We start from the raw sequence: 25,747 nt of genomic DNA on the forward strand, positions 1-25,747 counted from the left end.
TTCTCCAAGCCAGCTGACAGAGCAGTGGAGGCTTGGAGAGCCAGTTTGGTGTAGTGGTTAAGTGTGCGGACTCTTATCTGAGAGAACCGGGTTTGATTCCCCACTCCTCCACTTGCACCTGCTGGAATGGCCTTGGGTCACCCATAGCTCTGGCAGAGGTTGTCCTTGAAAGAGCAGCTGCTGAGAGCCCTCTCAGCCCCACCCACCTCAAAGGGTGTCTGTTGTGGGGGAGGAAAGTAAAGGAGATTTTGAGCCACTCTGAGGTTGTCCTTGAAAGGGCAGCTGCTGTGAGAGCCCTCTCAGCCCCACCCACCTCACAGGGTGTCTGTTGTGGGGGAGGAAGGGAAAGGAGATTGTAGGCCGCTCTGAGACTGTCCTTGAAAGGGCAGCTGCTGTGAGAGCCCTCTCCAGCCCCACCCACCTCAGAGGATGTCTGTTGTGGTGAGGGGGGAGAAGATAAAGGAAATTGTGAGCTTCTCTGAGATTCGTAGTGGAGGGCAGGATATAAATCCAATATCTTCTTCTTCTTTGAGAGCCACACAATGTACGATCCACCGTTTGGCCACTCCTGTCGTATAGCTATTTTAATAATTGAATGAATGAATTTTGCTCAGAAGAGCAGAAGGATAGGGGCAGAAGCCACCCCGCTCTTCCTAAATAATCCCTTCGTGTTCTGTTTCCTTTCTCCTCCCACTGCTCTGATGTCAGGTTCATCTTTTTAGCCTTTCAGACTAGAGATGCTGCTGCTGCTACAGGTTTCCAAGTCACTGCTAGTGGTCCTGCTGCTGCTGCTGCTGCTGCTGGGGCAAGCGTTGTCTCACAGCAAGCGCTTCCCCAAACTTAATGCAACGACTCCCGCTCGGAAACAAAGGGGTCGTCCTTCAGTTGCCATGGTGGAAGATGTGCACCAAATAGCGTCTCCTAGTGGGGAAAGTGCAGCGCCACCAGCAAGGAGCACTTTGGCCCATTCTAAACCCTCACGTGACATGAAACTCGCCTTTCTAAAGAACCCCAAAGTCACTTGCAACGATGGGACAACCGCTGGGTAAGACACCTTCCCAAATGTCTTCATATCTGATAGCCAAGGGCTGACTCGTGCACAGATTTAAAAATCCGCATGGTGGGGCCAGCCACAATCACGACGTAAAGTCCTGCAAACTTCCACATTCACAGAGAAACCCAGTTCATGGCAAAAGAATTTGGACATTACTCCAAAATGCTGAGACATCTGCACGTATACAGTCACAGAACCTTTATTGACATAACAACAACATATCGAATCAAGGAAGCAGGGGGAAAGGTGGTTCATTAAACATTCTAAATAGACTTCTCCTCCTGTAAGCACAGTAAAGGAAGTTTGCCACCACTTTGATGGTTTCAGCCTTATTTGAGGCTAGTAAACTCACTATCTTGCTTTCATAGCTATCGCAGGCGTTGTTCTTGAAAGGGCAGCTGCTGTGAGAGCCCTCTCAGCCCCACCCACCTCACAGTGTCAGGCAATAAGGTTTCAAAGCAACCAGACCTTGAATTGATACAGAGTTAGGCTTTATTTGATAATCCATATGCACTAGAATGAAGAAATTGGGACTGATACCATGTAACAGTGCAACGCATACTTAAGAGGGCTACATCAAAGGTTTCTAAACAAAAGCCACAATTTTCAACATTGCTGAGCTGAGGTGTGAAGGTTCACATGGGCCCTCTCTCTTATCTTATTCCTACGGTTTGTCTTCCTGGGATGGCCAAGAGGCTCGTCCCTGGAGGCACTTTATCTTCAAAGGGGAATTCTTGCCTTTGTTAGTATTAGGGGGAGAGAGAGGTTCACATTAAGCACTGGCAACTATCTACAACATTCTACTTGGATAGGCAAGGTCTTTCTCATGGTTAGTAACAGCGGTTCAATATGGCTGCTATTAAGCTAAGCATTTTATTTCAGGAATAGTTACATTGCCTGACATACTGCCCCCCCTAAGCTCTTGCTCGGGGTTTTTCTGGGTGCAGTAGGTAAAATCTTTTGAGAAGAAGGGGGACTCGCAGATCTGATGATTTCACCCATTCATCACAGCTAGGTGGAGAGTATTTCCACCGTATTAGATAGTACAGAACCCCCCTCTTCAGTCTGGCATCCAGCACCTCCTGCACCTCATGATGACTCTGACCCCTCACTTGAATAGGTTTGGGCTCTGGAGGGCAGGGGTGCCAAGATGTAATTCCAGGATCTTTTCGAAGAAGGCTGCAATGGAAAACAGGGTGAATTTTACTAAACAATTTAGGCAGTTCCAGTTCTACTGTCACTTTGTTTATTACTCGTTTTATTTTGAATGGCCCCAGATATTTGTAAGCCAGTTTCCTGCAAGTCTGTGGTAGTGGCAAGTTCTTGGTGGATAGGAAAACTGTCTCTCCCACTTTGAAATCCCATTCGGGTGAATGCTTCTTATCGAAGTGGGCTTTATAGTCTCTCTTGGCCGTTTCCAAGTTCTCCTGAATAATGACCCATCCTTTTTTTAGTGTCTCCCACCATTGCTCGCAAGAGGTGCGGGGAGAGGTTTCTTTACTGCTGGGCAGCAAGGGGAAAGGTTTCCCTTCATAATCATTCACAATTTGAAATGGGGTCACTTTAGTGGAACTATGCCAGCTGTTATTGTATCCAGACTCAGCAAATGGGAGTAGCTGCACTCAGTTCGATGGCTGGTAATTTACATAGCACCGAAGGCACTGTTCCAGAAGGGCGTCCACACATTCCGTCTGTCTGTGGGTGGTAGGCAGAACTCAGCCCCTGCTCTATGCATGTCGGTCTGCAAAACTCCCGCCAGAAGTTGGCAACGAACTGTGGCCCGCGGTCACTAATGACTTTGTCAGGGAATGAGTGTAATTTAACAATATGCTGGAAAAATAAGTACGCCAATTTCTTTGCTGTCGAGAGTTGCTTGCATCGAATAAAGTGGGCTTGTTTTGAAAAGGTGTCCACTACCACTAAAATCACTGTTTTTCCCTGGGACACTTCTGCTATGAAGTCCATCGACACTACTGACCAGGGCCAATTGGCCGTGGGGGTGGGCTGAAGGAGTCCCGGCGCCCCCCCCCCCCCGTTACTTCGCCATGATGCAAATAGGGCAGGTGGCCACAAATTCTGAGATGTCTTTTTTCATGTGGGGCCACCAAAATTGTCTATTGATCAAATGCAACGTTTTTACGTAACCAAAATGGCCTGCCAGTTTGTTACAATGGCAGTGCTGTAAAACTTCTTTGCAGAGGGTTTTGGGAATGTACAACCTCCCCTCATAGTACCAAACCCCGCCCCCCTCTCCTTTCACAATCCCTTCCGGCCTTTCTGCTCCTTCAGCCTCGGTCTCCTCAATCAGCTTACTGCCCCCCCACGGCTCTGGAGCTTTTGTTCTTTTCCCCGATTGTGTCATCACTGCTCCCGCTACCGCAGAGGGGGGAATGATGGAGTCTATCACCTCCTCCCTCTGGCTTTCGTGCTGAGGCAATCGGGAGAGGGCGTCAGCCATAAAGTTCTTCGACCCCGGGATGTATTTGAGGGTGAAGTCGAACTTAGCAAAGAATCTGGCCCACCGAATTTGTTTTGCAGTCAGCTTTCAGCAGCCGGTGAGCACTTCTAGGTTTTTATGATCGGCCCAGATCTCGAACGGGACACCCGCCCCTTCTAACCAAGACCGCCAGGTCTTGAGAGCGAAAGTCACTGCAAATGCCTCTTTGTCCCAGACTGACCAGTTACGCTGGTCTTGCAAATATTTTTTAGAGATATAGGCGCAGGGTCTCAACCTCTCCTACTCATCCCTCTGCATTAATATGGCTCCTACGGCCACGTCGGAGGCGTCACACTGGACCACGAAGTCCTTAAGTTCGTCTGGGTGGGCAAGGACCGGCTCGCTTGTGAACAAGCGCATAAGTTTGTCAAAGGCCTCTTGGCACCGTGGCGACCAGGGTAATTTGGCCCCGGGTCTCTTAGCTTCCGGCCCCTTTCCCTTAGTCTTAAGTAGGTCTGTTAGGGGCAACATCACCTGGGCAAACCCCTGAATGAACCCCCTGTAAAAAATCACGAATCCGAGAAATGATTGTAACTGTCTATGTGTCCTCGGGGGTTCCCAGTCTAGCACTGCTTGTATTTTGGCTGGGTCCATCGCCAACCCCTTCCCAGAGACCCGGAATCCCAGGTAGTCAAGTTCCGTTTGGTGGAATTTGCATTTGGACAATTTTGCGTATAGCTTGTGCTCATACAGGGTGAAGAGCACTTTCTTCACCAGTTTTACATGGGAGGGTAGATCTTTCGAATAGATAATGATGTCATCCAGATACACCACCACCCCCTTGTACAGGTATTCTCTTAGCACTTCATTGATAAATTTCATGAACACTCCCGGGGCCCCTTGAAGTCCGAAGGGCATCACCAAATATTCGAACTGTCCCATCGGCGTGTTAAACGCCATCTTCCACTCATCCCCCTCCTTGATCCTTACTCGAAAGTAGGCGTGAACTTGGTGAAGATGGACCCTTCCTACACCGTGCTTAGTAAGTCTCTGATTAGGGGGATGGGGTAGGTGTTGGACATAGAAATCCCTTTTATCCCACTAAAGTCTGTGCGAAGCCTAAGGCTTCCGTCCTTCTTTTTCCGGAAGAGGACAGGCGCGGTGTGGGGCACGGTGGCCGGCCTAATGAAACCCCTTTTTAAGTTCTTGTCAATGAACTTTTGTAATTCTGCCTTTTCCGCCCACCACATGGAGTACAGTTTGGCCTTTGGTAGTTCTTGGCCCGGGATCAGTTTGATAGCGCAGTCGGTACTGCGATGGGGGGACAGTTCATTTGCTTCCTCCTCGCTAAACACTTTGCGTAAGTCCCGGTACTCCCTTGGGATTGATCAGACCTCTTCTACCGACATGCACATCTTTTCGTTCTTAGGGGGTGGATTTGGCCCGCATTTTTCTAGCCAGTGGTAGTGCGTGTACTGTTTGTCGGTGCAATCTGTGGTCTGTGCTCCCCACTGTATATCCAGCTGGTGCCCTAACATCACATCAAAGGAGGAAGAAGGGGCAATGACAAAAACTTCTACCTCCCAGTGTTTGTCTATCCCCACCGGCAGGCCCTGAGTCTCTTCTACGCATGGCTCCCCTTGCGTTACGGACCCGTCCATCTGCTTGAACTGGATCGGGCGAGGTAGGGGGGTTCGAGACAGTCAAGGGCGTCCACCAGTTGTGGGGTGATAATCTCCCGCGTGCACCCGGAGTCAATTAGGGCTTGGGCGTGCATAAATCGCTTGAGTTTTGGGTTCAATAAAGTCAAGGGGACAAAGAATAGGGCCCCAGTTATTCTCACCCATAATGGCGCCGTTAGATCCATGACCTGCCTCCCGGCACCCCTCAGTGCAGGTTGCTCTCGTTTCCCGCCGGCTCGGGCTTCCATGACTCCTCGCTTAGGTCGTCCACAATTATAGTATCCTCGTCAAGCACCATCGAGGTGGCGGTGCTGCCCCGACTGGACTCCTTGGACTTCCCTGGCGTCTTCTTTGGTCTCACCGCCATCGGCTTCGGGGTAAGGGGGTGGGCTTGAGGTTTCTCAGGGCAGTTTGCCACCAGGTGCCCCAGGTTGCCGCATCAGAAGCACTTTCGACCCATGGTGGCTTTTGGGGTCTCTCCTTGGGCTGGCGTTTTCTTTGCTTCGGTCTTTGTGCCCGACCGAGCCTCACGTCACCCCTTTCCCCCTTGCTGCTGTTGCAGGGCTATGCGCTTCATGTTTGTTTCAACTTCTCCTGCCAGCTGCATCCACCCTGCCCACGTGGTGGGGTGGGCTTGGTCCGTTCCTTCAATTTCCTTCAACCCATAGGAACATAGCCTATCAAAGAATGGTATTTTTTTGAAGGAAGCAGATTAAAATGGGCCAACATAAACTACCTTCGAATATGGGGATCAATCAAACAAGACAAATACTCTGTATGTGAACCATTAAAAGGAATCCCCCATTGCATGGCAGAGCAGTGCCCAGAAGCAAGACTTCTAAGGTCTTTAATCTCCATGTCAATTAATCTCTATTTGATCACATATACGGACTGTAGGGAGGGAGAGGGGGATGTCTTGCGCCTGGCATTGAAGTAGGGGCAGGCCTCCGATTCAGCAGGAGCTCACAAGAGCGCAGCTCCTGAACCTTTCTGAGGATTCCCCCACCTTGTCCATTGAACAGTAGGTGCAGCTGCATAACAATGCCTGGATGAGCTCCACCACCTATTTTTCTACAAAATGACCCCTGAATAGAGGTGCCAGCATCAAGAAGAGCTGGAGGTGGTGGTGGGGGGGAGCGACAGCAAGGGTGAAGAAGAACAGAGCTAGAGGGGCATGCATGAGAATTTGCTGTCCGTCTTTGTGAGTCCCCATTTGAAGAATTTGGAATTAGTGTTGGAAGAGAAGAAATGTATTCAATACTCCCTCCTCTTTCGTTGCAGATACTACATAAGGGAGCAGAGAAATAGCAAGAGGTGGATTGTTTTCTTAGAAGGTAAGTAAGAGGAAAAATCGCCTCTTACAACAATGAACTGAAGCTGTCTATTTTTTGAATCTCTCATCGATCAAGTATGAGCCTGATATTTTCTTCAGGGACTCTTGCTCTGTGAGTCTGCACTTTCACAGGCTGGGATGAGGAGGTGAGTGCAGGGCCTTTTTTGTGGTGGCACCCAAGCGTCAGAGTGGCTTCCCTATAGAAGCTCCTCAGCGCCGAATTTATAGGCTTTCAGATACCAAGCAAAGTTGCTTTTATTCTCCAAGATTTTTCAGATTCCACAACCTCCCCCACCCCCCCGCACTTTCATTACTTGTTTGTCCTGTTTTTTTAATCTCTGCCTTGAAGACCCTGACTGGATGGAAAGGCTGCATAAAAATGTTTTAAATAACATTAAATGAAATAAACAGTTCATTAAATTGATTTTCCCTTGTTTTATATTGGCTGCTTTAGGATTTCAAGAACTTACTAAATTTATATCTGGTGATATTTTGCATTCCTTCTCTAGTTTTGCTGCTGTTACACATTTTATTCCGTTATGTTCTTGTTTGCAACTTGTTTGCAACTTGTTTTATCACTTTATTTTGTTTTATAAAGAATTCTCATGGCTGTAAACTGTCTCATCAGTATTTCTATGGAGATGCTGGGGTAAAAGGAAGTACTTCTTCACCCAAAGGGTGATTAACATGTGGAATTCACTGCCACAGGAGGTGGTGGCATCCACAAGCATAGCCACCTTCAAGAAGGGGTTAGATAAAAATATGGAGCAGAGGTCCATCAGTGGCTATTAGCCACAGTGTGTGTGTGTGTGTGTGTGTGTGTGTGTGTGTGTATATATATATATATATATATATATATTTGGCCGCTGTGTGACACAGAATGTTGGACTGGATGGGCCATTGGCCTGATCTAACATGGCTTCTCTTATGTTCTTATGGTATAGTTTAAATACATCACAGAGAGAGAGATGGATTGTGTTTGCTGGCATCAAAACATACACAACGACTACCTTAGTATCTCCTGGAGGAATTGGAAGGATTGATGTATGGGTTATAGTTATATCTGTCAGGCTGTCAGACTGAGACCTTCTTCCTTGAGCACATCTGACTGTGCCAGACCTTTTCTTCCAATAGTTCAGAGTGTCTTTTTAGCATCCCAAGAGTCCTGCAAGGTAAGCTTGGCCTGGCTGTAGAGATAGAGACTTGCTCAAAATCATTTAAGGAACTTAATCTCTAGTGGGGTATTTCACAGTCTGGGTTTCCCACATCGAAATGCAGCATTTTGCTCCTTGTCTTATTCCGGCACACTCTGTGAGCCCGAGAACCTGAGAACCAGTTTGGTGTAGTGGTTAAGTGCGCGACCTTTTATCTGGGAGAACAGGGTTTGATTCCCCACTTCTCCACTTGCAGCTGCTGGAATGGTCTTGGGTCAGCCATAGCTTTCATAAGAGTTATCCTTGAAAGGGCAGCTGCTGTAAAAAGCTCTCTCAGCCCCACCTACCTCACAGGGTGTCTGTTGTGGGGGAGGGGGAGAAAGTAGAAGAGATTGTGACCACTCTGAGACTCTGAGATTCAGAGTATAGGGCAAGATATAAATCCAATCATCTTCTCAGCAGAATACCAACCTGTTTCATGAGTTCCGCAGGCTGGGCTGGACTGGGCAGCACACGGGACAGCTCCAAGCACATACAGTCAGGAGCAATGGAAGTCCCTTTCAGGCCTCTCATGAGTGCCCAAACGTAGCTCCTGGTTGCAAGCTAGTAAGAATATAGTTGGATGACCAGACCAGAAGGTTCCTCTGTGTGTCCTGCAGGGGGCTCTTTCCCCAAACCAGGCCCAACGCTGGCTGTGGGGGTGTCCCATTGACACACAGCCAAAGCAGTCTCTTCTGTGCAAAAGCCTGGAATTCCTTTTTCAGGCCATGACTTATGAACCGATGAACAAAGGGCACCAAATTTTCCTCTTATATTTGCAACAGGGTTCTGTCTGGCCCAAGTCTTGACAAACTTAGGGATCCAAAAAGAGTATTCAGTTCAAATTGGGGCTTTTTTTTTTTTTTAGCAGAAATTCCTTTTTATACTAAGCCACACTCCCCTGATGTAGCCAATCCTCCAAGACCTCACAGGGCTCTTCTTACAGGGCCTACTGTAAGCTCCAGGAGGATTGGCTACATCAGAGGTGTGTGGCCTAATATGCAAAGGAGTTCCTTCTATAAAAAAAGCTCTGGTTATAATGCAATGTTTTAAGTTGTATACAAGGTGGCACCTGATGCTGAAACTTTTTTCTCATATTTTCATGTCTAGCTCAGCTCTTTGCTGGAAGCAATGTCCCTGGTTCTTATATACATTGTTGGTGGGAATACCCTGTGATTGAATCTTTTTGATGCCGGCTTCACTGTTTGAAATTATATATCATGAGGATAGATTTACCGTTTCTCTTAGAATCATTTTTAATTGACATATTGGCCAGATTTACAGCTGCGGGAAGAAAACTACAGATTTATACCTCGCCCTTCTCTTTGAATCAGAGACTCAGAGCAGCTTACAATTTCCTTTATCTTCTTCCCCCACAACAGACACCCTGTGAGGTAGGTGGGGCTGAGAGAGCTCCCCCAGAAGCTGCCCTTTCAAGGACAACTCTGCAAGAGCTATGGCTAGCCCAAGACCATTCAAGCAGGTGCAAGTGGAGGAGTGGGGAATCAAACCTGGTTCTCCCAAATAACAGTCCATGCACTTAACCATTACACCAAACCATTTGTGTCCATATTGCAACCACCTAGCTAACAGTGGCAGCATTTTGGGAAAACCCTAAAGCTCCTAGCATAGAGCTTTGGTACAAAAATGTCTCAGAGCATGTTATTATGGCTAAGTTAGCGGATCACATGACATAACTTTCTAATGCTAATTATCACACTAAATTTTCCACTATCTGGTACCCGATTTTGCAACGCCTTTCAGAAAATGATAACAATCCCTTGTAGAGCTATTTATAAGGATTTTTTTTACCATTTTAAATGTTTGGTTGTTAAAATGTTATATTTATGTATTTGTGGAATGTTTTTGCCCCTGTACTTCATTTCTGAATTTTTAAAAAAACAAACTTAGGGATCCAAGGAGAGAAATAGACACCCCCTCTGAAATGCAGCCTCAAGTGTGAGTTTTAAGGCAATTGCTTGCTTTGTAGTCAATGCCCTCTTTCCCATTCTTTGCCAGGTGGCTGGTGCTGCTATAACACCGAAACGTGTGAGAGCAGACACAAGAATAGTCGTCGCTTGACAAGTTCATTGGAGTGGCCACAAACAAGAAAAGGTACTGAGATTTGAGAGATAACACTAGCATAAGAGCTGTTGGACGATCATCCATCACTGTCTTCTTTTTCTGCTTGTTGTCCTAGGGACAGGCATTTTGTCAGCTCACATGGAGGAGAACCCTTACTGGTGGAGTGCAAATGCAGTGTAAGATGTTTCTTCCATTCCCTAAATGTTCTGAGACCAAAGGCAGGGCACCTTAAAGACTGCATTCTTCTTCAGCAGCCTATCTGCATACAGAGATCTTCTGTAAATCTTCATTTCCATATCCCTGCACCATCAGAGATCCTGGGCTATATGAGGCAGGGCCTTCTTAGTGATGGCATTAGGACTATGGAGTTTCAAAGGCAGGGATACCCATTCAGGCCTTGTGATTTTCATGGTGGTGATGTTTCTTTCCTGACCTAGCTGGCTATTTTGTTGTAGATTATAGTCCTGTTTTTATATTGTATATTCTGTGTAGGGTAAAAAAGCAAGATATGTCTTTTCTTTTCTTTTTAATGCAGATATCCACAGATTTTCTGCTGGGGGAGGGAGCAAAAGCACCACACAAATGTCATGGCAATTGTTGCTTTCTGTTTACTCAGTACAATGTAGCTTATAATACTTAATTGTTTTAATTGCATGATTTTGCTGCTTCTCTCCAGCTTTGTGCCTTATTGCTCTAGTGACCTTTGGATTGGAACTCTGCCCAAATCACGACAAGGTATACGCCGATTCCCAGTACCTTCTGGCCCCTTTTCATCTCAGGTCATTTTCAACCTTGCCTTATTTCTTCTAGTGCCTTATACTTTCATGGGCTCTTTGATTATCCAGGAAGTCATAAAAGACCTTGTCCCCAAAGGAATTAAGCAAGCTAAAGGACTCTTGCTTGCTGGCTCAAGGTAAGCCGAAAGACCCTGAGAACTGCGAGGGCTAAATCTATTTGATATAAGGGTATGATTCCACTTTACTAATGTTAGAGTGAAGATTTCAGGGCTTTTTGGTAGCAGGAACTCCTTTGCATCTTAGGCCACACACTCCTGCTGTAGCCAATCCTCCAATAGCTTCAGGGCTTTTCGTACAGGGCCTATTGTAAGATCTTGGAGGACTGGCTACATCAGGGGTGTGTGGCCTAAGATGCAAAGGTGTTCCTGCTACAAAAAAAGCCCTAACTTTTGTTGAATAGAAGAGCATCAGCTTTGTATGCAGAAGAGCCCAGATTTGATCCCTGTATTCAAAAGGATGTCCAGTTGGCAGAACCTGAGATGTTGGGATGCTGCCGCCAGCCAGTCCAGTAAACCAGGGGTGGCCAAGCTGCAGCTCGGGAGCCACATGTGGCTCTTTCATACATATTGTGTGGCTCTCCAAACCCCTCCCCCAATCAGCTGGCTTGGAGAAGGCATTTCTCTCTATAAATTACATCTCCAAGCCAAGCCAGCAGGCAGCTTGGAGAATGAATTTAAAGTTAAAGTTGCTTTCTTTCCACCTCTCCCTCCCCGATCTATTTCCTTCCTTCCTTCCTTCCTTCCTTCCTTCCTTCCTTCCTTCCTTCCTTCCTTCCTTCCTTCCTTCCTCCCTCCCTCCCTCCCCCCTTCCTTCCTTCCTTCCTTCCTTCCTTCCTTCCTTCCTTCCTTCCTTCCTTCCTTCCTTCCTTCCTTCCTTCCTTCCTCCCTCCCTCCCTTCCTTCCTTCCTTCCTTCCTGCTCTCAAACTTCTGATGTTCTTGTCTTGTGTCTCTCAAACATCTGACATTTATTCTTATGTTGAACAAGTTTGACCACCCCTGTAGTTTACTGACACTGCATATTTATATGCAATCCTGTGGTTTATTTATTTATTGCATTTATACCCCACAGTTCTCACCAAAGCGGGGACCCAAAGCAACTTATATCACTCCATTTCATCCTCACAACAACTCTGTGAAGTAGGTTAGGCTGAGGGAGTGTGACCAGCCCAAGGTCACCACGTCAGCTTCAATGGCAAAATGAGGATTCGAACCTGGGACTCCAATGCTCTAACCCAAGGGTGGCCAAACTTGCTTAACGTAAGAGCCACATAGAATAAATGTCAGATGTTTGAAAGCCGGAAGGAAGGAAGGAAGGAAGGAAGGAAGGAAGGAAGGAAGGAAGGAAGGAAGGAAGGAAGGAAGGAAGGAAGGAAGGAAGGAAGGAAGGAAGGAAGGAAGGAAGATGAGTAGGGGAGGGGGAAAGAAAACAACTTTAAATGCATTCTCCAGGCTATCAGCTGGCTTGGCTTTAAGAAAAAAGAGACAGATGCCTTCTGCAAGCCAGCTGATGGGGCAGTGGGGGCTTCAAGAGCCACACAATATGTATGAAAGAGCCACATGTGGCTCCCAAGCCACAGTTTGGCCACCCCTGCTCTAACCACTACACCAGACTTGGAAACTTTCTCTATCAAATGCCCCTGGGTTGAAATAGGGCCTTGCTCCAAAGCAGGGGCAGGACAGTCTCAGTCCCCAAATTAAAATACAAAGAAAACAATCTTGACTGCAGTGAAGGATCTTTCTCTCTCGTTACAGAAAGTTTCAGGGTGTGTGCTTGTACGGGGAGGGAGGGGTGTTGAACCAGCTATTTGTGCAGTGTGAATGGGGGAGGAAGCTTAAAATGAATCAAGACCCCCAACATTCAGCACTGAACACTTAGGGCTGCATCTGACATTTAACTTCCATGGAGGTCATTTGAAGTGGGGGTTCACACGATTGAATGCTGTTCCATTCAGAAAGCATTCCCTGCATATAGAAAACTAGTATGTCAGGGAGAAAACCAGACCAGACCCATTCCTAGTCAGAAAACACAATATTGAGCAAGATGGGCCATGTTGATAATACTGATATAATGGTTTCAGTGGTCCAAGCACTTAATATATGTGATCTTTCTACAATTCTTATGACAACACTGAAGGGTAAGCAATATTTTTCCCCGTCTTGCGGCTCTCAAACATCTGATGTTATGTCTTGTGGCTCCTCCATTAAGCAAGTTTGGCCACCCCGGTATAGCCCGTCTTTTAAATAACATATTCAACTCCAGCATAAAAGAACAAAATATAATAATGGTCCTGAAAGCACAGTCAGAAGAAACAAAATTAATAGCAAATCAAGCAGGTGTTACCAAATATATTTTACCAAATTACTTTACCAAATGCCTTCTGGAAGAAGAGCAAAATTCGAGTTGAGAAGAACAGGATTCAGTATCTGATGAAGGGGCTTTGATTCTCAAAATCTTATATCCTGGAAATCTTACTGTTTTTTAAGGTGCTTGACGTTGTTTCTGGACTCAAACGTTGCTCGTCTACTGCAGTCCAACATGACGATACCCCTGAAAATAGCTTCTGGGAGAAAACTGTATTTGCCCACTGTGTCAAGTCCCCAGCTAAAGGGGCAGAGGAAAATCCTCTGGAGGAAGAAGGGAGTGCCATGCTTTTGGGTGCAACAGCAGAAAAGACTCTGTCCCATGTAGTCTTCCCTTGACATTGAAGAGTTGGGGGAAGATCTCAAAGAATGAGATAGTTCAGGTGGAAGAAAGCTAGTGTTTCCAGCCTCCATGCAGGGCCTAATTATCTCCCGCTATTCCAACTGATCTCTGGACAATAGAGATCCGTTCTCCTGGAGAAAAACACTAGGGTGAACTGTATGGCATTGTATCCTGCTAAGGTGCCTCCAGTCCTCAAGCCCGCCCCCCCTCCCCAGGCTCTACTCTTTAAATTTCCAGGTATTTCTCAACATAGAGCTGCAGAGTTACTAAGTCTAACTCAGAAAATATCTGAGGGCTTTGCGGGTAGACCCAGGAGGCTTTTACATTCCCTTAAATAAATTAGAATACAGCAGTGCAGTTCCCCTGAATACAGTCTTCATTTCTTCATCCCCCAGCAGCTGCATATCCCACCCCCCTCTCTCTTACACACACACACAGAACAGCCAAAACACTTTTGTGATTTTATTGGAGCAATTTACTCATAGAATTGTTGAATGTAACCATCTGTTGTATATTCAATCAAGTTCTTCAGAGTAACACAGAGCAACCAAAGGTTCTAGTTTACTCTTTACTCTCTATTTTACTGTGCAAACAGCTTCTGAAAGGAACAATCCTCTGTTTGTTGTGCTGGTTTCCTCTTCCTTTCTAGCAGTTCACTGGGAGCAGCCATGTTGTTCTGCTGACTTACCCTGCCCCCATTCAGCCTTACTCCTACAGATTTAAAGGCACACACACACCTTCTAAAAAGCAAGCAGTTTCTAGCCTTCTGGCGTGGAAAGGCACGTGGTGACTGTTGGGGCAGGGCTTCCCCCCTCCCGGCCAGATGACTGGGGGTGGGAAGGAGCCTGCAAAACCAGGGGATCCCCCACTGGGAACTGGGGATTGCGAAGCCTATTGACCTGGCAAATTTAGTCCTGGAGGAACCCTGGACCCATTTAGTTATAAGCAACCCAGAAGGAGGCCGAATGAAAGGAGAACAAGATTGATTTTCTATGGCCAGAGTCTCCAGGAAGGAGAAAGTCTAACAGTCCCAATTTATGCCTTGTGTAGTCCTGCACATTTTCCCACATTGGTGGATGGCTGTGGTAAAACCCCTTGGAAAAGCAGACCTGTCTTTACCTTTTTGCTTCATATCCTGGTGGAGTAGACTTGCCAATCCCCAGGTCCCAGCGGGGGTTCTTCCACTTTCCCAGGCTCCTTCCCGCCCCCAGTCAGCTGGCCAGCGGGGGGAAGCCCCGCCCCCAGAGTACCATGTGCCTTTCCAGCCCCGGAGGCTTCAGTCTCTACTTGAGAAAGGCTTCCTCTTGGGATGGTGTGTCTGTGTTACTTTGAAGAAGTTGGCAGCAACTTGTAAGTAGAGATGCCAATCCCTTGTTTCAGAGTCGCCAGAAATGGAGGGAAACATCTGCTGAGCACTTCATTATTCCCTATGTGGAGATTGATTCTCATAGGGTATAATGGGGAATTGATCTGGAGGTTTCGGGGGCTCTGGGGGAGCTGTTTTTTAGTTAGCGGCACCAAATTTTCAATATAGCATCTAGTGCCTCTCCCCAAAGTACCCCCCAAGTATCAAAACGATTGGACTAGGGGGTCCAATTCTATGAGCCCCAAAAGAAGGTGCCCCTATTCTTCATTATTTCCTGTGGAAGGAAGGCATTAAAAAAGGTGTGCTGTCCCTTTAAATGTGATGGCCAGAACTCCACCCCCAAAGTCCCCAGATATTTCTTGAATTGGATTTGGCAACCCTACACCACACTGACCCAAGCAGAGTTACTGTAGTTTATTTATTTCAGAAGCCTTAGATCTCAGAGATGCTGCATAGAATTGCACTGTTACCTGAAATACTTTTATCTCACTTTTCTCTTTGAAAAGGTTTCAAGGCCTCACCCTACTCCTGCATTAATTCTCTGCAGGAGAGCTGGTGGTGTGACTCAACTAGTGGTCCAGAGCTGGAGTGAGTCAGCGTCAGAGCCCTTGGGCCAGTCTCCAACTCTTAGCCTGTCCTACCTCACCAGGCAAACCCCTATTTTTGTAAGGTGTTGTAAGGTGGGGGTAAAATGGGGGATGCCATTCTGAGCTCCTTGGAGGAACAGTGAGATAAACTTGTCAGTAGATAGATTTAGTTACCACACCAAGATCCGGTGTGGAAGATACTGGGCCTGCCATGATGCCTTTTCCTTTTCAGTGCTGGAGCCACAGGTGTCCTGTTGAACATCGATCGGGTCGCAGAACTCTTAGCGGAGCTCAAAGCAGAAGCTCTTCAAGTCCAGGGACTTGTCGACTCCGGCTGGTTCCTGATCGGCACCAAGCGGCCGAGACCACCAGGATGTTCAGATCCTTTGACTTGCTCTCCAGCAGATGCTCTCAAGAAAGGGCTCCGGTACACCTTGACCTGCTGACCTGGCAGTGGGGCTCCCTCCCACACATAAGATAGGGGGGATTATGGGTGTTGACAGGGCTGGCCCTAGGGTGCATGGTGCCCCAGGCAGTCTCGCTGCCCACCGCCCCTGTGCTGTGCCCTGCAACTTGCCCTGCCCCTTTCCATGGTGGCACCTCCTCCTCCCTCCCTTACAATTTTAATGCCCAGGAATGAGCGGTGAAGCGCCACGCTCCCAGGGCTCTTTAAAGGCCGCCCCCTCCCTCTGCTGATCAGCTGATCAGTGGGTAAAGTGGCTTTTTCAGTGGCTCGCTCGTCCTTCCTGCCACTGCTGCTCCAGCGCTGATTGTCCTGAGCGCACCAGAAGGCCGGCATAGGAACTGCCAGCCTCCGTGACACTTAGCTCATCGGCAGGGGGAGGGGCAGCCTTTAAAGAGCCCCAGGAGCTTCACCACCCATTTCCGGGCATTAAAATTGTGAGGGGGGGGGGAGCAAATAGGGATTTGCCTAGGGGCCGGGGAGGGGTTGAGGGCCGATTTCGGCACCTCCGTCCTGCCAGCACCCTAAACAAATGCCTAGTTTGCCTAGTGGGTGGGCCGGCCCTGGGTGTTGATGCAACTGGAGAACACTCCACTGCCTAAGGGTGCACTCACACTACACTAAACAGTGCATTTTGCAAGTGGGTTTTTGCTATTCTTACACAGTAAAAAAAAAAATCCAGTTGCAAAATGGATTATTTAGTGTTGTGTGAATGCTTGGGATTCCATTCTCTGTTATGTCCAACCGAGCGCCCATGTAACGCCCAACAGCTTTGGGGCCCCTGTGAGATGGGAGCTCCAGACATCCTCCAGAAAATGGCCCCACGCAAAGCAAGATCAAAAGATCTCCCATGTGACAAATGCCAAGGTTATGTGTTCCTTCTCTCCCCTCTAGAATGTGGAACGGACTCCTTCCAGAGAAATGCAAGCAGCAATTCAAACGGGGCGAGGAGTGGCAATGCTTCCTGGGACATAAGCTGTATTCATCCCTGAAAAGTAAGGCAGGTCACACTCACAGACTGAACTGCAGGGCCTCCTTCCCACAGTGATATCAGTAGCAGCTTTACCCAAGCGGCTATTGTTCTTCCTGTGAGCCTGGTTGGTATAGGGTTGCCTGCAACCAGGTACCAGCTGATTTTCCAACACCCAGTCCAAATCCTCACTCTTCCCCCCTGGCATTTTAACACTGTTGGATTGTTTAACACCTTTTAAATTCCTTATCTGATCTTTCCCTACTGCTGGGTTTATTCTGTGCTGTCAACTTATACTTGATGCTCCTTCTCTTCTGTTTAGGGTTGCCAATCCCCAGGTGGGGGCAGGGTATCCCCCAGTTTGGAGGCCCCCCCCCACTTCAGAGTCATCGGAAAGTGGGGGGAGGGGAGGGAAATGTCTGCTGGGCATTATTCCCTATGGAGATTTATTCCCATAGGAAATAATGGAGAATTGATCCGCGGATATCTAGGGCTCTGTTTTTTGAGGTAGAGGCACCAAATCTTTGGCATAGTATCTAGTGCCTCGCCCCAAAATACCCCCCCAAGTTTCAAAAAGATTCAACCAGGGGGTCCAATTCTGTGAGCCCCAAAAGAAGATGCCCCTATCCTTCATTATTTCCTATGGGTGGAAGGCATTTAAAAAGGTGTGCAGTCCTTTTCAATATGGTGGCCAGAACTCCCTTTGGAGTTCAATTATGCTTGTCACACCCTTGCTCCAGGATCCACCCCCAAATCTTGAGCTGAACTTGGCAACCCTACTTCTGTTAGACCAACCAGTCCTGATTTGGCACGCATGGGGGACATGGCACCTGCTATCGTGTTTCCCTCCTGATACCCGTGCTTTCTGGGGCTAAAATCTAAAGCAGGATCGTCGAAGTAATTTGTTGTGAGGGCCGGATCTGACATAAATCGGGGAGGGACGGTGGCTCAGTGGTAGAGCATCTGCTTGGTAAGCAGAAGGTCCCAGGTTCAATCCCTGGCATCTCCAAAAAAGGGTCCAGGCAAATAGGTGTGAAAAGCCTCAGCTTGAGACCCTGGAGAGCCGCTGCCAGTCTGAGAAGACAATACTGACTTTGATGGACCAAAGGTCTGATTCAGTATAAGGCAGCTTCATAAGTTCATAAATGAGAACTGGGCTGGGCCATGGGTGTCATAAAACGTAATGCCAGGTAGAGGAGATAAAAGAAAAAGTCTGCAGATTTATACCCCGCCCTTCTCTCTGAATCAGAGATTCAGAGCAGCTTACAATCTTCTATATCTTCTCCCCTCACAACAGACACCCTGTGAGGTGGGTGGGGCTGAGAGGGCTCTCATAGCAGCTGCCCTTTCAAGGACAGCTGTACGAGAGCTATGGCTGACCCAAGGCCATTCCAGCAGCTGCAAGTGGAGGAGTGGGGAATCAAACCTGGCTCTCCCAGATAAGAGCCTGCACACTTAACCACTTTACCAAACTGGCTTTATAAACTTTATGAAGGACACAGACAAACACAATTCAAGATTTTTAAAAAACTTAAAACATGCTTAAAAGGTTAGCATTCTTACAATATTTTGTTTGTTCAATCTCTGGTAACTATCTCTTGCTCTGAATGATTGCATCAAAATCTGGAGACAACATTCATGTTGTTCAGACGTTGTTCAGGTATATTTGTGTAAGTTATAAACCTACTTTTGATTTATTGGCATTCATTGCAGAAATCTCATGGTCAATGCTTTGAGCCTAAGACCCAGGGGAAAACATGAAATGGCTGGGCATTGTGAGCTTTTGTACACAAGTTGCTTCATGTACTGGTCAGCCAATGGAGAAAATAGAGGCTTTGCTCTGTAGCTCCTGTGCAACTGAGCAAGCCTAGCAAAGCAAGCTGTGATGCAGAAGGAGGCAAGAGAGAGAGAAGGAAGCAGATGACTGTGAGTTGCTTGGGGGCCACTCTGACCCTCAGGCAGCATGTTTGACAGCTCTGACCTAAAGAGTCCTGAATGGGGCAGTGTCCTGGGATTTCTTGGACACGCTGAGTCACCTTAAAGCTTGAATCTGGAAAGAATCACACCCCAAACCAGAGACTCTTTAACAGAAAAACAATATATTTTTATGCTCACTGGTCCAAGAGAAGCAGGCTCAAGGACCCTGATTTGCATTTACACAATAAATTAATAGAAATAAGAAAGGATCTTTGTTACAACTTTCAACCTAGACCTTTTGGCAGGAAAACATATGATTGGTTAATAACCTGGTGGTCTCTGCTGTTGCTTAGGCATGTGGCATTTCGTTCCCCGCAGTTAATGAACTAGTTCAGACCTGTTTAACTGCACGTGTTGCTGTCTATCACAGACAGGTGAATCTCAGGCCAGATCTCATTCATGTTTTGATTTTAGAAACTTTAATTTTAACAGCAGGGGGAGAAAGGATGATTCAGTTCAGACCCTACCTACCAGCTGACTGATGAGCAGGGGTGGAATTCTAGCAAGAGCTCCTTTGCATATTAGGCCACACACCCCTGATGTAGCCAATCCTCCAAGAGCTTACAAAAAATAGCCTTGTAATCACTTGGAGGATTGGCTACATCAGGGAGGTGTGGCCTCAGGGCTTTTTTTTTTTGTAATAGCAGGAAAGCACAGGAACGCAGTTCCGACTGGCTTGGGGCCAGGGGGTGTGGCCTAATATGCAAATGAGTTATTGTTAAGCCTTTTCTACAAAAAGCCATGTGCAAAACAATGGTTATGTCAGGGAGTGTGGCCTAATATGCAAATGAGTTCTTGCTGGGCTTTTTCTACAAAAAAAGCTCTGTGTGGCCTAATATACAAATGAGCTCCTGCTAGAATTCCATCTCTGCTAATGAGCAAACTGCAGAGATCATTCCAGGCAGGTCCATTACAGCTTGGCCCTAGACAAGGTCTTCCTTATACCTCTGGCAATCTGTCTTAAGACCCCTTTTAACCATTTTTGTTGCCGCACACTCCCTGTGACTTTACAGGGAGCAAATCCCTCCCCCTTTTCTAGAACACGGAGTCCAACAGCATCTGATTTCCAAAGCAGTGTGTCAGTCACCCATGGCAGCCATTTTGTGTTTGGCTCCACCTCTTTCTTGAAGTAAATGCAGTGTGTCATGGCAACCATTTTGTTGTGGTACCCACTCCACTTTCTTAAAGTTCCAGAAAGGTTTGCTGGCTCCAAAACAGTTTGCAACCCACAGAAATCTTCACTGAGTGGGAGAAGTTGCAGCTTGTACCCCTCCCACCTGGTTTCTGCTACTAGGGTCACCAATCCCCAGGTGGGGGCAGGGAATCCCCTGGTTTGGAGGCCCTCCCCCCACTTCAGGGTCATCATAAAACAGGGGAGGGGGGACAGAGACATCTGGTGGGCACTCCATTATGCCCTATGAAGACCGATTTCCATAGGGTATAATGGAGAATTGATCCATAGTATCTGGGGCTAGGGGTGGGGCTGTTTTTTGAGGTAGAGGCACCACATTTTCAGCATAGGATCTGGTACCTCTCCTCAAAACATCCTCCAAGTTTCAAAAAGATTGGACCAGGGGATCCAACTCTATGAACCCCAAAAGAAGGTGCCGCTATCCTTCATTATTTCCAATGGAGGGAAGGCATTTAAAAGGTGTGTAGTCCCTTTAAATGTGATGGCCAGAACTCCCTTTGGAGTTCAATGATGCTTGTCAGAGTCTTGCTTTTGACTCCACTCCCAGTGTCTCCTGGCTCCACCCCCAAAGTCCCCAGATATTTCTTGAATTGGACTTGGCAACCCTACCAGGGGGCAGCTTGTACTGCGGTAGGGGAATTAAAGGTCCAACGAAATCTCTGGGCCACAGTCTGGCAACCTTGTTCTTCTGTTCTCAGCCTCTGATGTATAATCATTCTTTTTTTTCCTTTAAGCTGAGGCCTTCTTCCTTCTCTTTGCAGCTCCGGTGTTTGTCGTTCAGTGGCTGTTTGATGAGGAACAACTGAAATTAGAAAATGTCCGCCTCGGGAGCACAAGCATTTTGGAAAACCAACGCGGTGACATCCAGAACCTTGGGAGGGAGCTGAAGAGCTCTTTGCGTGACATCCCGTAAGTCAGGGGTGGGGAACCTTTTTTCTGCCAAGGGCCATATGGATATTTATAACATCATTTGCGAGCCATAAAAAATTATCAGCTTAAAAAACAGTGCTCCGCTGAGGGAGAATGATTCAGGCCAGCAAAATTAATGCAAATAATTGTTTTTCTATTTGAAGTCATATGGGGAGAGCCTAATCTGGCACGCACACACACGGCCTGCCGCCATAGGAAAATGCATAGGTCCAGGGCTTTTTTGTAGAAAAAGCCCAGCAGGAATGCAATAGCATATTAGACCACATCCCCTAATATTAGCATAGTAGGCCACACCATCTGGGATAATCAAGTGCAAACTGAACTGTGACAGTAACTTTTCCAGGCCCTGCAGCAATTCTGGCCAGCCAGGCCCCAGGGAGGCTGCTGCACAGTACATCTGGGCCCTGTGATCTCTGCATGGCCCTGGGGAGGCTGCTGCACAGCGCGGCTGGGCCCCACGATCCTCGCTGGTCAGCCAGGCCCCAGAGAGGCTGCCACAAGGCTCGGTTCAGCCCAGCAATCCCTGAGGTCCACACCAAGTGACCTAGAGGGCCGCATACAGCCCTCGGGATGGAGGTTCCCCACCCCTGCCGTAAGTAGTACAGATGCTGAAGTTAAACATTTGAGTAGGCAATCATGTTTGCAGAGAGAAGCTTCCAGCATTGGCTGTTGAAGAATGAGGATTAGAAAAAACTTCCAAGGACATCAGAGTAGCCCTGCTGGATAAGACAAGAGGAGACAGTCAATAATAGAAAATCTGAAAAACATATGTTTAAACATTTCAAAAATTTTCTCAGTGACAAAATCAAACATATTTGCTTATTGTTACAATTACAGTGAACGCATGATCACTTACTCATAACTAATCTACCAATCATTCTTATTTTCTAAAATTTAAAGTTCTCTTTACTCATCAAATCCACAGCTGATTCATTTAAAATCTGTTCAAAATCGCTGCATCAGAGAACACATAGGGTGGGGAAAATCAGACAGCAGCAATGTTGTGCTTTTCTCTTTCCTGTAGTGCTGTGTTTGCGCCTTCTTGTCTGGCTCATACGCTGGTAATTAAAAGGTAAGTATAAATGCATACGCCAAGCTGCCTTTTACCGGTCAGACCTTCATTTGGTGTTGTCTGCTCTAACTGGCAAAGGCTTTTAAGGGTCTTTCTTTCACATGCCCCTGGATCCTCTGATCAACAGATGTCAGGGATCGAACCTGGGACCTTCTGGGCACAAGGCACAGCCAACCCCCTCATTTATCAGCCAACATTCTGCTGCCGGGTGTCAGTTCCTAGAAGGTTAGATACCCATGCATCTGTTAAAGGTAAAGTTAGTCCCCTGTGCAAGCACCAAGTTGTTACTGAGCCATAGGGTAACGTCACATCATGACATTTTGTTGGCAGATTTTTTGTTACAGGGTGGCCATTGCCTTCCCCAATCATCTACACTTACCCCCCAGCAAGCTGGGTACTCATGTTACCAAACTCGGAAGGATGGAAGGCTGAGTCAACCTTGAGTCAGCAACCTGAACCCAGCTTCTGCTGGGATTGAACTCAGGCCGTGAGCAGAGCTTGGACTGCAATATTGCAGCTTACCACTCTGCGCCACAGGGCTCTTCACCCAATCTTATCATCAAAAAAGGCTATGCTGAAGATCACGGGACTTGAATTTACAAAAGTCACATGGACAGGGGCTGTAGTAAAGAAAAGAATTCAGTGACACTGAGCAAAAAAAGCTGGTTCGATCCAACCTTGTTTTTTGCAAAACGCAACATGCACAGCTACCTGAACCCAGCTTCCACCGGGATCGAACTCAGGTCGTGAGCAGAGCTTGGACTGCAGTACTGCAGCTTACCCCTCTGTGCCACGGGGCTCTTTTAATCTTTTAACTAAATGTTCTTTCCTTGGGATTTCTTCATGGGATGTTGCTTTATTTATTTTAGTAAATTTATATTCCGCCCTTTCCCAGACGGGCTCAGGGCGGGTTACATCCAGATAGAACCAGTCAAATACAATAAAACCAATAAAATACAATTAAAACAGCAACACGACACAGTACTGTATAACAAAGGCGGGCGGGCTCATAGTGTGGTTGGAGTATAATCAGTGGTCCAGATATAGTAGTTCAGATGACTGTGGACGGGGTTTACACAAGACCTGACAAGATAACTGCCATTTTTTTTCTTCTTAATGGCCAAGGTGGGAAGACTGTGTTATGGCTTCACTCCTATCACACAGTTTTCTGGCACAAGGTGTAAAATGGTCTTTTGGACAGTGGGAAATGTTTTGCATCAGAAGAGGCACTTCCAGGTCCATTCCCACAACCTGGCGGTGTGACTGCTTTTGTTCCCACCCTGCTTAATATGTATTCAGCCGTTGCCTCTTTCCCCCTTGCAAACAGGGCAAAACTGAACATTTTAGTTAACTGTGGGTAGAATCCAGGGGTCCCACCCAGACGTGGGTCCTGTCAGCACCGTTCTTGGCTCAGGCTGTGAGTAGAAAGAGGGTGGGGCTTTTTGCCCAGCAGGGCTTCTGAACTGGGAGAAGGCGGGGTTTGAGGAGGGGAGGGGCCTCGGCATGGTACAATGCCCTAGAATCCACCCGCTAGGGTTGCCAAGACCAATTCAATAAATATCTGGGGACTTTGGGGGTGGAGCCAGGAGACATTGGGGATGGGGCCAGGAGCAAGGTAGTGGCAAGGGAGTCCTAGCCATCACATTTAAAGGGACCGCACACCTTTTAAAAGCCTTCCTTCATGGGATATAATGAAGGAGAGGGTCACCTTCTTTGGGGGCTCGTAGAATTGGACCCCCTGGTCCAATATTTTTGAAACTTGGAGGGTATTTTGAGAAGAGGCACTGCATGCTAGGCTGCAATAAACAGCCCCCTCCCGAGCCCCAGTTACCTGAAGATCAATTCTCCATTATACCCTATGGGAATTGGTCTCTATAGGGACTAATGGAGTACCCAGCAGACATTTCCCCCACCCCCCGCTTTCTGATAACCCTGAAGCTAGGGGAGGGCATCCAAACTGGGGGATCCCCTGCCCCCACCTGGGGATTGGCAACCTTACCACCCTCCAAAGCAGCCCTTTTTCTCCAGGGGAGCTGATCTCAGTTGTAAAAGCGGGAGATCTCCAGGTCCCACCTGGAGGCTGGCAACCCTAGTCCAGAAGGGCCTGCAGGCCTGGCCGTGAGGGGAGGAAGAAGGTCAATGCCATGGGAATTCAACATGATTGGTCCTCATACCTGCCAGTCAATCCTCTCCTGTCTTGTCTTCTTTCCCCACCCTCTCAGCTACTGGACAGAAATCCAAGTGAAAGGAGTCCCTCTGCCGCGCGCCTTGCAGTGCTGGGTGAAGAGCCTCCAGAAAGCAGCCCAGCCTCCCAAAGCACCTCTTCGCAGCAGCAGCAGCTGCCCCTTTCGCTTGATTGACAGCTGCTTGTGGCCACACTGCAATCCTACCTGCCCGGCCCTGCAGGACCCTGCTGGAGACCAAGAAGCTTAAAACTGTTGTTTGCAATTTGGGGGAGGAGGGCAGCATCTGAGGAGGAGTTCCAACTCTCTTTCCCAGCACTGCATCTCCAATCCTTACTATTCCCTTCCCCCCAGCTATTTCTGTAAGGTCAAAGAATACATTTGGGCAGGGCTTTTTTTGTAGCAGAAACTCCTTTGCATATTAGACCACACCCCCTGATGTAGCCAATGCTCCAAGAGCTTACAAGGTTCTTCTTACAGGGCCTGGTGTAAGCTCCAGGAGGATTGGCTACATCAGGAAGGTGTGGCCTAATATGCAAAGGAGTTCCTGCTACAAAAAAAGCCCTGCATTTGGGGTTCCAAATATGGAACTCTTCTCAGAGGTGGCGAACTCATTTGCTGTGAGTGCGGATCTCGACCTTGTCGGGCTGGGCCATGTGTGTCATAAAATGTAATGCCAGGTCAGGGAGATATAAACTTTATAAAGGACACAGACAAATATGAACATATGAAGCTGCCTTAAACTGAATCAGACCCTCGGTCCATCAAAGTCAGTATTGTCTACTCAGACTGGCAGCAGCTCTCCAGGGTCTCAAGCTGAGGCTTTTCATGCCTATTTGCCTGGACCCTTTTTTGGAGATGCCGGGGATTGAACCTGGGACCTCCTGCTTCCCAAGCAGATGCTCTGCCACTGAGCCAACAAATACACACAGTCAGCCTAATCCACCTCACTGGCTTGCTGAGCCTCAGCCAACGGAAGGAAGAGAGGCTTGGCTCAGTAGTTCTGCTGTGCAATTGAGAGAGCCTGGCAAAGCTGGCTCTCCTTCCCCCACTTCCTCCCCAAGGGAGGAGCTTTGCTCTGTTGCTCCTGTGTGATTGAGCAAGCCTGACAAAGCAAGCTGTGATGCAGAAGGAAGCAAGAGAGAGGGAGAAGAAAGCAGACAACACTGGGTTGCTCTCAGGCCTGATAGGAGCCCTCCAGGGGCCTGATTTGGCCCCCGGACCATGTTTGACACCTCTGTTTTATATCATATGTGATATGGTCATAAAATGTGGGATCTGCAAAGATGATGGTTAAAATCTAACAGCAGCCACTTGGTGGCCATTAGCAAATCAACTTTTCCCCAGCCTCAGCTCACTCCTGACTGCGATATGGAAATTGTTACTGGCCTACCTTGCTAGGTTGTTGTAAAGATGGCCAGAATAATGCTTGCAAAATGCACCGAACTCTCTCAAGCACTCTATAAATGTAAAGTATTGTCATTACAGATGAAGGCGTGCCTTTTAGCCAGAACATAGGGAAATATCAGCCAGGAAATTTTGTCCCCGGAATCAGGAATTTTGACTTTCTGCCAGGACAGCTGCACAGCCTTTCCCAGGTGCTTTCCTGACTTGGCTCTCAGGCTACTGTATGTGGCTGGGCATGTGGAAAGCTGTTGTGGCTTTGCAAACCCAGCAAGACAGCGTATTTTACACAAATTATGCACCGTTATCTCTCCCCTT

The 25,747-nt window shown here is 47.5% G+C and overlaps 1 protein-coding gene across 1 annotated transcript; it reads left to right on the forward strand.

The window, feature by feature from the left end:
- The first annotated feature begins 737 nt into the window (after positions 1-737).
- LOC132588602 (carboxylesterase notum2-like) lies at positions 738-24,275 on the forward strand. The gene is made up of 12 exons (XM_060261033.1): positions 738-1,045; positions 5,436-5,550; positions 6,393-6,507; positions 9,719-9,814; positions 9,900-9,960; positions 10,461-10,519; positions 10,595-10,697; positions 15,471-15,665; positions 16,596-16,696; positions 20,602-20,749; positions 21,795-21,842; positions 24,065-24,275. The coding sequence occupies exons 1-12, from the start codon at positions 738-740 to the stop codon at positions 24,273-24,275; spliced, it is 1,560 nt and encodes a 519-aa protein (XP_060117016.1).
- The last annotated feature ends 1,472 nt before the right edge of the window (positions 24,276-25,747 follow it).

This window comes from Heteronotia binoei, chromosome 20 (genome assembly GCF_032191835.1).
Source record: "Heteronotia binoei isolate CCM8104 ecotype False Entrance Well chromosome 20, APGP_CSIRO_Hbin_v1, whole genome shotgun sequence".
In the NCBI taxonomy this organism is placed as follows: domain Eukaryota; kingdom Metazoa; phylum Chordata; class Lepidosauria; order Squamata; family Gekkonidae; genus Heteronotia; species Heteronotia binoei.